This window comes from Fusarium redolens (genome assembly GCF_020744475.1).
Source record: "Fusarium redolens strain MPI-CAGE-AT-0023 chromosome Unknown BKA55scaffold_7, whole genome shotgun sequence".
NCBI classification, from domain to species: Eukaryota; Fungi; Ascomycota; class Sordariomycetes; order Hypocreales; family Nectriaceae; genus Fusarium; species Fusarium redolens.
The window spans coordinates 2,279,982-2,292,003 of NW_025763670.1; the positions used below are offsets into that span (position 1 = coordinate 2,279,982).

The window sequence follows — 12,022 nt, forward strand, 5'->3', positions numbered from 1 at the left end:
CGAAGCAGGAGTTGATCATCCAAAAGGTTGACGGCATATGCCCCACTCTCCAGGAGAAACTGGAAGTGATCGGGCAAGCTGTTGAGGATATCCCTCGTGCGTCCTTCATGGAGACCCTGACTCAAAGAGCTACAGCTGGCCTAGGTGACAAGATTGACCGAAGTGTCAATGCCATGGTGGCTGAAGTCAAGGTACTACTGGACTCTCAAACGCAAGCCATCCCTAGCCTTCAACAGATTGATAGCTCGGTTGGTGAGATGACCACAACAAGCGTAGACGCGATCGACGAGCAGCTGAAGATACTCAAGGTCGACTTGCAAGCGGCTATCTGTGCGGCGCTTACAGACCCCGTGAAAGGGCTCTCCACGGTCGCTGATGGCAAGCAGACCGCAACGGACACAATCTCGGAGATCAAGGCTGCCAGCGCCCATACGACTCAAGAGATAGGGCACTTGCAAAATGTTGTTGAAGGGACCAACAAGGAGGCCCTGACGAAGATTGATAGTTCCACTGCTAAGACCCATGAAGAGGTCAATAGCGTTAAAACTGCCATGATTACAGCAAATGAAGAGGTTCTGTCTAAGATTGGTTCTTCAGGTGCTGACATGCAAAAAGGAATCGAAGGCATTCGAAGTGCCCTGGATCAAGCAACGAGTGTCACCGCTGACGCGATCGACTCTGCCAGGGAAGGTACACGTCTGGGTCTCAAAGACATCGAAAAGACACTCGAGGGGCAATCATCGAATTTGGTGTCTATCCAGGGTAGACTTGAACAGGTTGCTACATGCACACAGACTCTGGAGGACACTTTCGACAAGAGCAAGACGGAGTCTGAAGGTGCTTGGAATAGAACCATTCAGATGATCGCCCCGCTCTCAACTGCCGACAGTCTACTCGATGCAAAGCAAGCCATTTTGATCAAACTTGATGGCGTATCTCAAGTTAGCAATGCCCAGTTATCGGGTATGGAGGCCGCCATAGAGTCCTCTTTTGGCAAGGTACAAAGGCGACTCGGAGAGCTTGACCAAGTCTTGACCGATAGGCCGACTCAGGGACAGTATCAGAGTATACTAGCTACGGCATTAGAAGTCGACTGTGATCATATCACCAGCAGGCTCGATGCCAAGATTGCCGAGTGCAAGGACATGGCCATCACGAGCATTGAGTCCTCCCTCCGGGAGTCTGACAAGACGCAGCAGGCGCAGTTCAAGAGGGACCTTGAGAGTTGCCAAACTGCAATGTGTCAAGCTGTACAGTTGGCAGCTGATCGCACAGAAAAGCTACTGAGTGACAAGGACCAGGCAATTGATCAGCTCCGGCGAGAATACGAGGCCAAGCTGGATGCTAAAGATCAAGAGATCAAACATCTTTCAGATAAGGTGGAGACTCTGAATGGCAAGTGCGATGACAAGGAGGCCCTCAACCAATTACTTAAGCAACAGGTATTAACTCGCGAAGAGCAGCTGAAAGCCCGCGATGATCTATGTAAGGCAAGAGAGGAGAATGTGCGTCAGGCGCTTTCCAAGGAAGCTTCGTCTCATCAAGAGACATTGAAAAACTTGAACAATCGCGAAAAGCAGTTCAAACGTGATCTGGAGCAGGCAACTGATAATACAGAGTCTGAGAAAAAGAAGAGATCTCACTTGGATCGTAAGTATCGCTTGACTTTGCAAGCCATCATCGACCTGAAAGAAGAACTCAAGATCCAAGAAGAGCAAGCGACAGAGGAAGAGAGGGTCCACATGGATGAGATCATCCGGTTGAAGAAGCAGCTTAGGGCACCTTTTGAAGCAAATGAGATTACCAAAATACTCCACGACATGGCATTGCAGGTCATGGAACTGGACATTTACCCAATCGAGGTATTATCCGGGCAAGAATTCGTCAGGGAGTTGGCCTCACAGCTACTTTTGACTGGAAGTGCTGGACGTTTCACTTCATTCGTGCAAGAAGTCAACGATGAAGAATGGCGTTGTTTTATTGACGTCTGCAGAGTTAACCATGTTCTGCCTCTTCCGAATAACTTCTGCGCTCAGCACGAGGACAACTGCCCAAAGGTTTGGGTGGATTTGGATCTAGCACCGGACAAGAAGGTTGTTTATTTCGAACCTTGAGGCTTTAATCTCTTTCGTCTGTATTGTATTTACGGCCAGGCAGTAGTAGATAAATTATATTGCCTATATACATTGATATGTGCCCCTTGCCTTTGCGATAAACGCATAAATATCCATGAATTGGCATTTTGGCGTGACTCGAGGCAGCCATGGGAGGGCTCGTGATACGCTAACCCAGACGTAGTCGGTACCGAATGTGCTGCTCGCTTGTCGAGCGCAGTAATATGACAAAGGGATCTTGGCGATATTAATATCGGTTTCGTCTTTCGAAAGACCTCTTGACCATCGTCCTTATCTGTGCGTCGATCGCAAATTCGCTTCGTCTCATAAAGGGAGCCTGTTTTCGACAGATCTGAACACGAAAAGGTTAGTTAATCACCAACAACATAGGCGCCAGGCGGACCATGAGAACGTACCATGTTTCTCATTGCGAAAGTGCTGTTTGAGGGCTGAGATATAGTTGAGCCAGCTGTAGAAGCCAACCGATGGTGAGGACATCCTGAGTCCCCCTGGAAGAGCAACACCCCTGCTGCCGCCTGGAGTGAAATGTGCGACGAGGCGAGGTGGCATGACGGAGTGAGTATTCAGCGAGAATCCGGGTCAGGTTCACAATCTATCATGTTGCTGAATTCACCCCCATTCCTTACCATCCCGTCCCCGATGTCGACCATCTCCAAGTGCTCTGTTCATGGAAAGAGAAATCGTGGTCCAGTGCGTACACAAGACCAGGGTCCGGAATGTTCGGATGGAGATTTCATATCATTGAGGACTCGAGTGATAAGGGAGATTGCATCTGACTCTGGCTTTTCATCGCGGATTCGGTTTGTTTATAGCAATGTACGAAATAGCTCATGCCGCTGTGAACGAACTCCTGTACTCAGCGATGTTAGCGCAAGAAAGAATGAACTGGAGAAGTTGCATGGTCTTGCTTACATGGATCCTCTCGCGATCGAGTCCAAATCCTGTCGGCAAAACTGTGTCGGTCTGTCTTGGAAACGAGCTCCCCCTCCTGTCGGTTAATGCCACCGAGAACCTCGGTGGCGAGAAAGCATGATTACCCTGGCTTGAAACTGCGACTCGGGAAATGTGCTTCAAGAATCTCTGTGAGGTGGCGCTGACGACATCGTCAAAAGATCCCGACCACAATCTCGGCGAAGGTGTTTGCGTATTGGAGAGAGCTATCTGCCCTGGGGATTGGAATCTTCGGTAAGTCGAGGCAATGTAAGCTCTAAGATATCCTTGCGGCTGCCGCGCAAACGTCAGTTTGCAGAAGGAGAGGTGTTAACTGTCGGCTTACTGAAATTTAGGAAAGAGCTCTACCTCTGTTTGAACAACCATTTCCTGGTCTTCAAACTCAATGGAGTCTTCGGTTGGCAAGTATCGTGGCGCTGTCGTTGCGGGTGAGAAGGCTTGTATAGTCATTGAGCGGAATAGACGGCTCAATAAGGCTGTAGTTGACGTGAAGTTTATGTAAAAAATGATCGCGATATCGATATTGGAGAGGGGGAGCATTCGATGGAGTGGAGAGAGGAGAAGTCAAAAGCATAACTAGCGCGTGCGCCCCCAGCGCTCACTTCTCTTGTGGGGACTGCATAGGTACCTAGCTGCTGTAGTGTCGCATTATGCCAACTGTTTGTCCCCACATGGCTGATAACAGTCCGCAAGGCTGTTAGGGAAAGTGAATCGACATATGGCTTCAGGTCTTAATTTCACGTTACATTTCACAAAGACACGCTTACTGCAAAACCTTTTGGGAATACTTCGTATTTCTCTATAGAATATGTTCCACCCACCAATTCCAGTTCTGGCCTTCGACTTCAAATTCAATCTCATCATCCCCTTCGCCGACACTGATGTCATTTCCATCAACCTTGACAAAGTCGTGATCAGCCCACCGAAGCTCAGAACCTCCAAGCAACAGGATACCATTGGGGTTCCTGAAGAACCCAACGAGGGCCCAGTCCTGATACTGGAGTGATGTTTCACAGTCCAGAAAGTCCTGTCGCTGTCCCTGCCCCCACAATGCGACAGATCGAGAAACAGACGAGGTCAGCTCATGACTCCCACCACGGTGAGTCAATTCATTGACCGTATCCTGGAATTCGGGCCATGCTCTCCCAATTCTCTCAGCGACCTGGAGGAGCAGGAAGACTTGGAAGGCATGAACTCCTTCAAGCCCAATACAGACTGATACGGCATCAAGAAACAGTTTCAAAACTGGGAAGATGCACTCAGACTCTACATCCAACCTCATTTGTATGGCCGCTAAGCAGCTGACCATATCAACAAGCGACCCCGATTCGACTGAAGCAACGATCAGAAGTAGCAAGGTAGTAAGACAGTCTGTCCTCTCCGAAACTGCTAACCTTGGATCTTTGGACCAGGACTCTTGGATCTTCCATGAACTCTGAGTGGGTAGAGCCACTGTCATCTGACTGTTCCAGTCGATACTTTCCACGATACTTGACCACTGCAGACCTGGGGGGCACTGGGTCATGACTAAATTAGCCATGGTACACGCAGCCTGGTTCGCGCCAGTCAGAGCGGACTTGTGATCCTGCTTGGTCTTGTCCAGGGCCGACTTGTACTTGCTACCCTTGGACCTGTAACTAGTCACCTGCTTCGTCAAAGAATCGACTCGGCCTTTAAGTTCCTCATTCGGCTCAGTCAGATCTTTGACCTCGGCCTCTGCATCGCGGCATTGCCTCTTCAATTGTGTTTTCTGTTGGGCCAGTTGTTTAATCAAGCCGTCTCTTTCCCTAATTGAATCACCTTTAGAAGACATATCAAGCTTCATTTTCGACAGTTGCAAGTTCAGGTTTTTGACTTCTTGCCCGAGTCCATCATTTAACTTTGCGATATCCTTCACCTCGTTGAAATAGCCATTGGCAGACCGTTGGAGGCTGTCAATAGACTCGCCTTGTTCCCGAATCGTATCTTCGGCCTCACGAAGCTCGGCTGACAAACTATCGCTTTCTTTTGTCAGTTTTGTCACCTCGGTTTTAGTCTCTTTCAACTTCCACCTAAGATCCGCCACCTCGTTATCGAGTTTGTGGATCGAGCTGTCGCGCTTCTCGCAACGCTTCCTCCAGTCTTCTGACGCGGTGAGTCTCGAATCACCGAGCTGGCGGTGATATTCGAGGTCCACACGTGCACGGTCTCGCTCTTCAATCAAGAGCTGTCGACCTTTAACCAGGTCCTCTTGTTGAACGAGCTTCTCCATGCCGCCAGCAACCTGAGCATTTAAGTCGCGAATATTGGCATCTTTGGCATCGATGTCTTTTCGGAGAGTATTGACCTCCAAGTCAAGTGCATCTCGCGATGACTCACGCTCCTTGACGGTTGTCCTGAGTTGCGTAACTTGAGCCTCCAAGTCTTTCATATGCTTGTCGTTCACAGCTTTAAGCTCAAGTTCAGTACGTTGACCATTCTCCAATTCTCTGATTTGGACTGCCTGGCGCCGTAACTTGTCGTCCTTGTCCTTCAGCTCTGATTCCATTACTTCATTGTCCCTCTTTGCCTGACAGAGCTCTGCCCTCAGGCGACCTTCGCTCGATTCAGCTTCTCGCTTCAGGTCGAGTGCCTTTTCGACCTCTTCTTCAGTCTTCTTGCGGATAGCAACCTCTTTTCGCTTCTCCTTCTCGAGGTCTTCTTGTAACTGTCGCTCGATTTCTGCCATGGATGCAATCACGACACCCTTTGCATTGGCCTGCTCTTGGGCAGAACGCAACTTGGACTCCAATTGGTCGATCTGCCCAATGAGCTCATCACGACTTGGTCCCTGAGTTGCGACTTGGCTCATTCTAGCTGTCAAGGAATCATTTGGATCTCCCGGGTTAAGCCTTGCAATGGCCTGCTCTATTTCGGGAGTCATTTCATGACCCATGGCCTCTGCGAATAATCTTACTCGAGGATGCTCCTGAATAAGCCAACCGAGAACCTCAGCCGCAAGCTCTTGGGATGTTTCGTCGTTCTCATCACCAAGCTCTCGCGCAGCCGCCAGAGTGGAGTCATACCGACGAAGCTGATCTCTCACGTCTCGAACAGTCTCGTCCACTCTGGCGTTATCGCGTACTTGAGCATGCAGCTGGGCCTCAAGTGTATCGACTTCAGTGCGCCATCCCTTTGCCTTCTCAACGTTCTCCGGAGTGAAACCTGCTTCAGTAGCACTGCTCACTGGACCTCTACGCACCTTGTCAAGAGAGTCGCCCAGCTTGCCCATGATCTCTTTGACCTTGTCCACTTTATTCTTTAAAGCAGGTCCAAAGATTGACCAGCCGCCGGGCCGCCCTCCAATAGTCGTTTGCTTGCTCATCGTGTTGCGTTATGTGCGCTGAGTTGAGTGGTAAATAGTTGTTCAGGTTGTAGCAAGAGATTTCTGAAAGTGGGAAGGAGAGAAAAGTCGCTAGCACTGTTCACGCCACATCTGGGGAATTTAGGGGGTAGGCGCACGGTGGGTTTTAGCGCTCATCCAAAACAATGCCTACCTAGGTGCCTGCTTACCTAGGTAGATAAAACATCAGAAGACCATGGCCGAATTGATCAAGTCACAACAACCAGGGTAAAGCTTTCAACAATAAAATTGTTAGTGGGGGGTTGACTCTAATCTGAGGCTTTAGAACGAGGGTTAACGCGTCTCTACTTGAGGATATGGCCATTTCAAGGGGAGCAGGCATTGCTATGTAGTCGAAATGAAATCGGCAAGACTATCACATCGCAAAGTCGCAATTGTAATACCCGATGCTAAGCAGGAAATTGAATTGTTTTATCTAGTAGCCATGCAAGAGTAGGATACACTGCTATTATATACGTGAGACCATGACAGCGACAGAATGACCGCTAATATCTTGCCCAACCAACTTCTATAACATGCAACTACCATGCGCTCGTGCGAAGGCTTGAGGTCACTCCTCAAAACGCTGCCAATGCTAATGAATCAATTCATCCAAAACAACTACCCCATTCAATTCCCCAGACGTGGCACCATTTCCCTCTGCTCATATCCACTGCTGACTCGCAAGTTCACAGACTTGGAGGGGCAGAACAAAACACACTGCGGCCGAGTTTGCTGATCAGCTGTCACAACGAGTTTCAAGGATGTTACATGCAAGTGCAACTGTTACTCAACCAACTGTCGACTCTTTCAATGATGGACTGTTGACTCGCACAATGACTTAACAATATATCCAAGCTGAGCCATCATCAAGTCCTCTGTCTGGAAGAAGTCGTAGATACATGCTGGATCTGGATTAGTCAATAAGCTTCTAGAGTCTGGTGAAAGATTACCTTAAAGAGCGTAGGTATATCGAATCTTTACAGCAAGACAACAACGGCATTTCAAGCCGTCTTGCACTCACACTATGTGCCTAAAACAGACTTGAAGAACGCGAGTCGCAGAGGTGTAAAAACTCCGTGGGCCGGCGCCCCATGATGAAGACAGCGTTTTGGGTCCCCTCTTAAACACTTGGGTGGTCTCTCGAATCTAGCCAATGGCACCAGAGGAAAGTCGCATTGTTGTAATGTGATGGCAATGGCGAAAAAGTGCACATACGTCATCAGATTCAGAGTTCTGTCTGGTAGTGGGGAAACTGGCCTCAATGGCGGTACTTGGCAAACAGCACGCTGGTAGGGGATGTAATTTGATAGATACTATCGATAGGTCTTAGTCTAATGTGGCGATAGATGCTCGGCCGTAGTCGAAACCCATGGGACTAATGTTTGGGCGCCTTGTTCACAATGGCGGAGGAGTGTATGTCAACGTTGGTTCCTGATTCGGTGGAGTGGGAGGTCTGGGGGAGACTATTGACTGCGAGGGAAGCGCAACGGAGAGTAAGCTTGTACTGGTAGCGAGAGTTTTGTAGCGAGTGGGAGGATATTGACAAGCCGAGTAATGCGCAGTATGCCTGGACACTTCATCTGACGGCTGCGGAGAGGGCTTCGGTAGCAACACCTATTCGTAGCACCACGAAGAAGTTCATCCTGTGGAACGCCTACGTAAGCCAGGGAGCTGGAAACGGGTTGTCAATCTTACCTAGTATGTGTCGCTACATAGAAGAGGATGAGTTCGGGGAGAGCATTTACAGAAGCCAGAAAATGATTCGGCATCCGCCAAGAAATATAATGAATCTTACATTTTAGTGGTCCAACCAGTATGTCATAGCCCAATATCAGCAGAAGTGATCTGCCTTGGACCGGGGAGGTCAAGGAGTGTTGGAATTTCCGTTCGCATCGCTCATCAGCAACGGACGGCGTATGTGATTCCTGGTAACTATTGTCGTTTTTCGTGCATGTGAAGCCACCAGGGCTATCAGGACAAGGACCGTGTTGTACAGTGAAGGCCGGGCAATCCAAGTTGCTTTTGACGGATGGCCATTATAAAGTGAACGGGCTACAGGGACAACTGCATCAAGCTCTGATCCCTTCGCTTCTGAGTCGACAAATGCAGGCTCAGGCCCCTTATGATGCTCGAAACTCAGTCGAGGCAATCGTCGATGCAAAGGATCGATGCATGAGTCCTCGGAACACGCCACAAGACCCGTGTTGCATGGGAATGGACATGCGATGAAAGTGATGTCGAAAGTCACACGTCAATCGCTGAGTCTCTTGAGGTTGGTGCCACACTTTGATGTATGAAAGGGATGTAACATCAGCATAAAATGTTCGATAGACAATGGCGTTGCAAGCTAGCATCAGAAAATGAGTTGACTTTGCTAGGTTCTGGCTGGCTTTTGAGTATTGAAAAAGGACGTTGCCATGCAAAAGTCTTGAGATAAGATCTTACCTAGTCCTCATTGAACTTGTGACCCGTCCCAAAGGAATCACGTAGTTATGTATGGGAGTGGGTGAGATATCCCTTGTCAGAGCGTTTGTCATTAAGAGACTTTTGGGGTCGAAACATAGAAGGGTAGAAGGCAATATATGTTCCCGTTGAGCTCTCAACTGTCGATTTTTCGCGCGAGGTGGATCGAATGAAGATTTTCTGTCTGGTGAAACAGGGTCCGAGGGTAACGATCGTGGGCTTATGGTACCCTGACCAGAGTCAATCGACTGTATTTCCAAGAGTTTGATAGAGACTTACCACAGGAGACTTTCATGACCGTATCGTTTACATGTTTGAAATTCCGACGTCATTGTATAGTCTCAGTCAAGGTTTCAGGGGGAGAAAGAGTATCCACGTACAGGGTCTGTGTCTGGGGTATATGCTGGACGACAGAGTGAGTGACGGAGTCTTTGAAACCGAGTGAAACATTGCCTGGGGGGGAGGGGGGGCTGAGTATATTCTATTGGCCCCTTAACATCAGAGAGACAATTCAGCTCATCTTGCAGATAGGGTGAGTGCATAAAAGTGACTCAGACGGTGCCAAGCTGGAGATATGAGAACTTCGGGGCCAGCGTGCATGGCGAAGATAGCTGTTTGAGTCTCTGTTTGCCGCTTGGCCCTAGCCAGTAGTCTCTGAAGGGCGCTGCTTTGTTTTGTCAGCAGGATGGCGGTAGAGATGTGCGCATGCGTTACCAACTTCGAAGTCTTGTCTTGTGGTGAAGTGGGCTCGACGGCGGTACATGACAAACAGTACCTTTTCGAGGGATTCGACATGATATGCTCGAATCTGAGGGCCTAATCCCATGTAATGACAGATGGTCGACCATGATTTGCGCGATTGTCCATAATATCGGAATGAGTGCGACGTAGAGGACATGTACAGGAAGGTACTTCACCGTGCCGAAAGATGTGATAGATTGGGTAATCGATCCTGTGCCAAGGTTTGTGATGTCACCTGCTTGTGTTATGTGATGTCGTTGGGTCAAGAACGAATCCCCCCTCGTTTTGAAGTCGAGTCATGGCCCCATACGCTTTGCAACTGGAGAACAGGACTCGCCCTGTGATCTGATCCACTGGGGCATGTGTAGCTGGAACACGACATGCTTGGAAAAGGATTATAGTCGCAATGCTTCGGTGCCCATCTAGTGGGCATCGACATAACCTTCTGCCTCTTTAGTGTTGAGGCCCGGTCGGAGAAGGGCCAGAGGGCTTCGGGCTGTGAAGGGGGCGCGATGGGTGATAAGCCTGTACTGAGAGACGGAGGTACTACGGCGAGGCAGGAGGTCTTGAAATGTCGAAGGATGTGCAGTAAGCCTGGCGGCGTGGGGGAGCGCCTTCTGGAGCACCGCCCAATATAGCTTCATCCTGTGGAACATTGATGTTAGTCTGACAGCCGCAACTTATTGTCCGTTACTTAACGAGTGTCATCACCTCGAAAGGGGTGATTTCGAAGAGGACCATCTCTCGAAGCGGCTTGAGACCTGTTCTCCTCACCGCTTTGCGTAAAAATGGAGAGTCAATTCACCAGCATCACCATCAACTCAGACAGTTCAACTTTGGCATCATTTGAGAAAACTCGATACTTGCTCATGAATATGTAGAACTGATGTTCCTCCTTTGCGTGGTCACATCGTCTCAATTTGAGCCAGTCAAGAGGGCACCGGGTGACCGAAGGGTCAGCATTGATCGGCTTGGGCGTATAGACCATGTGGGTGTCGGAATAAGTCGCTGAGGATCCCAAGAAATGTACAGTCGGTCCAAAATATTGTTTGATGCCTGTTTTGATCTACTATGTTAAGCGTCGCCTGATCCATCGACCTTCCTGGTGATAAGCGCGCGATCTTGGTTGAGTAGAGGGAGGCTGAAAGGTTCGTTTGGGGTTCATAGAAAGCCTGATACAAAGGTCCCCAAGGGTGGCCTGAGATGTGCGGACTGGTCGAACAAAGTGAAAGATTGGACGTGAATGCCATTGTCGGGTGTATGAACAAGCAGAGAATGCCGTGTAGAAGATCATCAAAGTGGTACGCGGCACTGCTGAAATGGTCGGGTTCTTTGTTCCTGGGATCTGGTAAACGTCAAGAGCCAGAGGGTCTGGCCTACAAACGGCTTGATCGGGGAGGAGCTGTATGCGGCACAGTTTGTTGAGTTGCGGCTGTGGTGTGGTGTGGTGAATTGAGGTGAGACGAGAGCACAAATTAAGATTGATGCTGAGAGTGGTGAAGTTTATGATTGTTTATGATGGAAGGCCATCTACAGACACCAGGTATTCTGTAAAAGCTTGCTGGTCCTCTTCGGGAGCAAATAATAGCAGTAGGAGCATAGGTGAGATCTCGGTAGTGGTAAAGGAGTGCCCAGAGACACTCTTTCGTACATGTCCATTTCTGAGGCGGAGACGGATGTAGACTAATGGCAAAGAGGAGACACTTTGAAGCTTCATCAGGGGTCGTGTGCAATGAAGCTGGATTCACCGCGGATCAGGGGAATCACACTCTATGATGCGCTTCGGAGTAAGAGTATTCGAAGAGACCGATGTGCTGAAGAAAACTGTTGTGTTCACTCTTCAGCCTCGATGTCCAATCGTGGGAGTAGTAAGTAAGGCATATTTGAACAAATAATCCTTTTCCCTGTGACTTGGAACTGGTTTCGATCGAGGGCTGACGCCTTTTCTTCGCCTTATTTAAACAACACGGACAGACAATTGTTGAGGAGCAAGCAAGCGAAATTGGTAGTGGACGCCTAGTCGTATCGTGAGGTTGCAGTCTTGATGGTATGATGCAAGCATGGCCGTGTGGTACCAGGCGCTCTGTATGAATTTTCGGCAGATGGGTTTGACTTTCGTCGGATAGGAACGGGTAAGATCTCCTACGGAATCAAGGATTAGCTTCATTCGGCGATATTGCACCAAAGAAAGAGCCAGGCCCCCTGAAAGGGAGTGTACTTGAGAATGTGGACTGTGGACTTGATGGGCGGCTAACTTCAGAGTCGCCGACAAAAGGATGCCACGGAAACTGAGGCAGTCTGTATTGATGCGACTTTGACGAACACTTGCATCACATAAAGGTTGGGTGTTGCGATCCTTGACCAAAGT

The 12,022-nt window shown here is 49.1% G+C and overlaps 1 protein-coding gene across 1 annotated transcript; it reads right to left on the bottom strand.

Moving 5' to 3' along the window:
- Positions 1 to 3,885: 3,885 nt before the first annotated feature.
- Positions 3,886 to 6,429, bottom strand: BKA55DRAFT_727489 (uncharacterized protein; the record flags this gene model as incomplete). Its single annotated transcript, XM_046201155.1, has 1 exon — positions 3,886 to 6,429. The coding sequence occupies one exon, from the start codon at positions 6,427 to 6,429 to the stop codon at positions 3,886 to 3,888; it is 2,544 nt and encodes an 847-aa protein (XP_046050511.1).
- Positions 6,430 to 12,022: the final 5,593 nt, after the last annotated feature.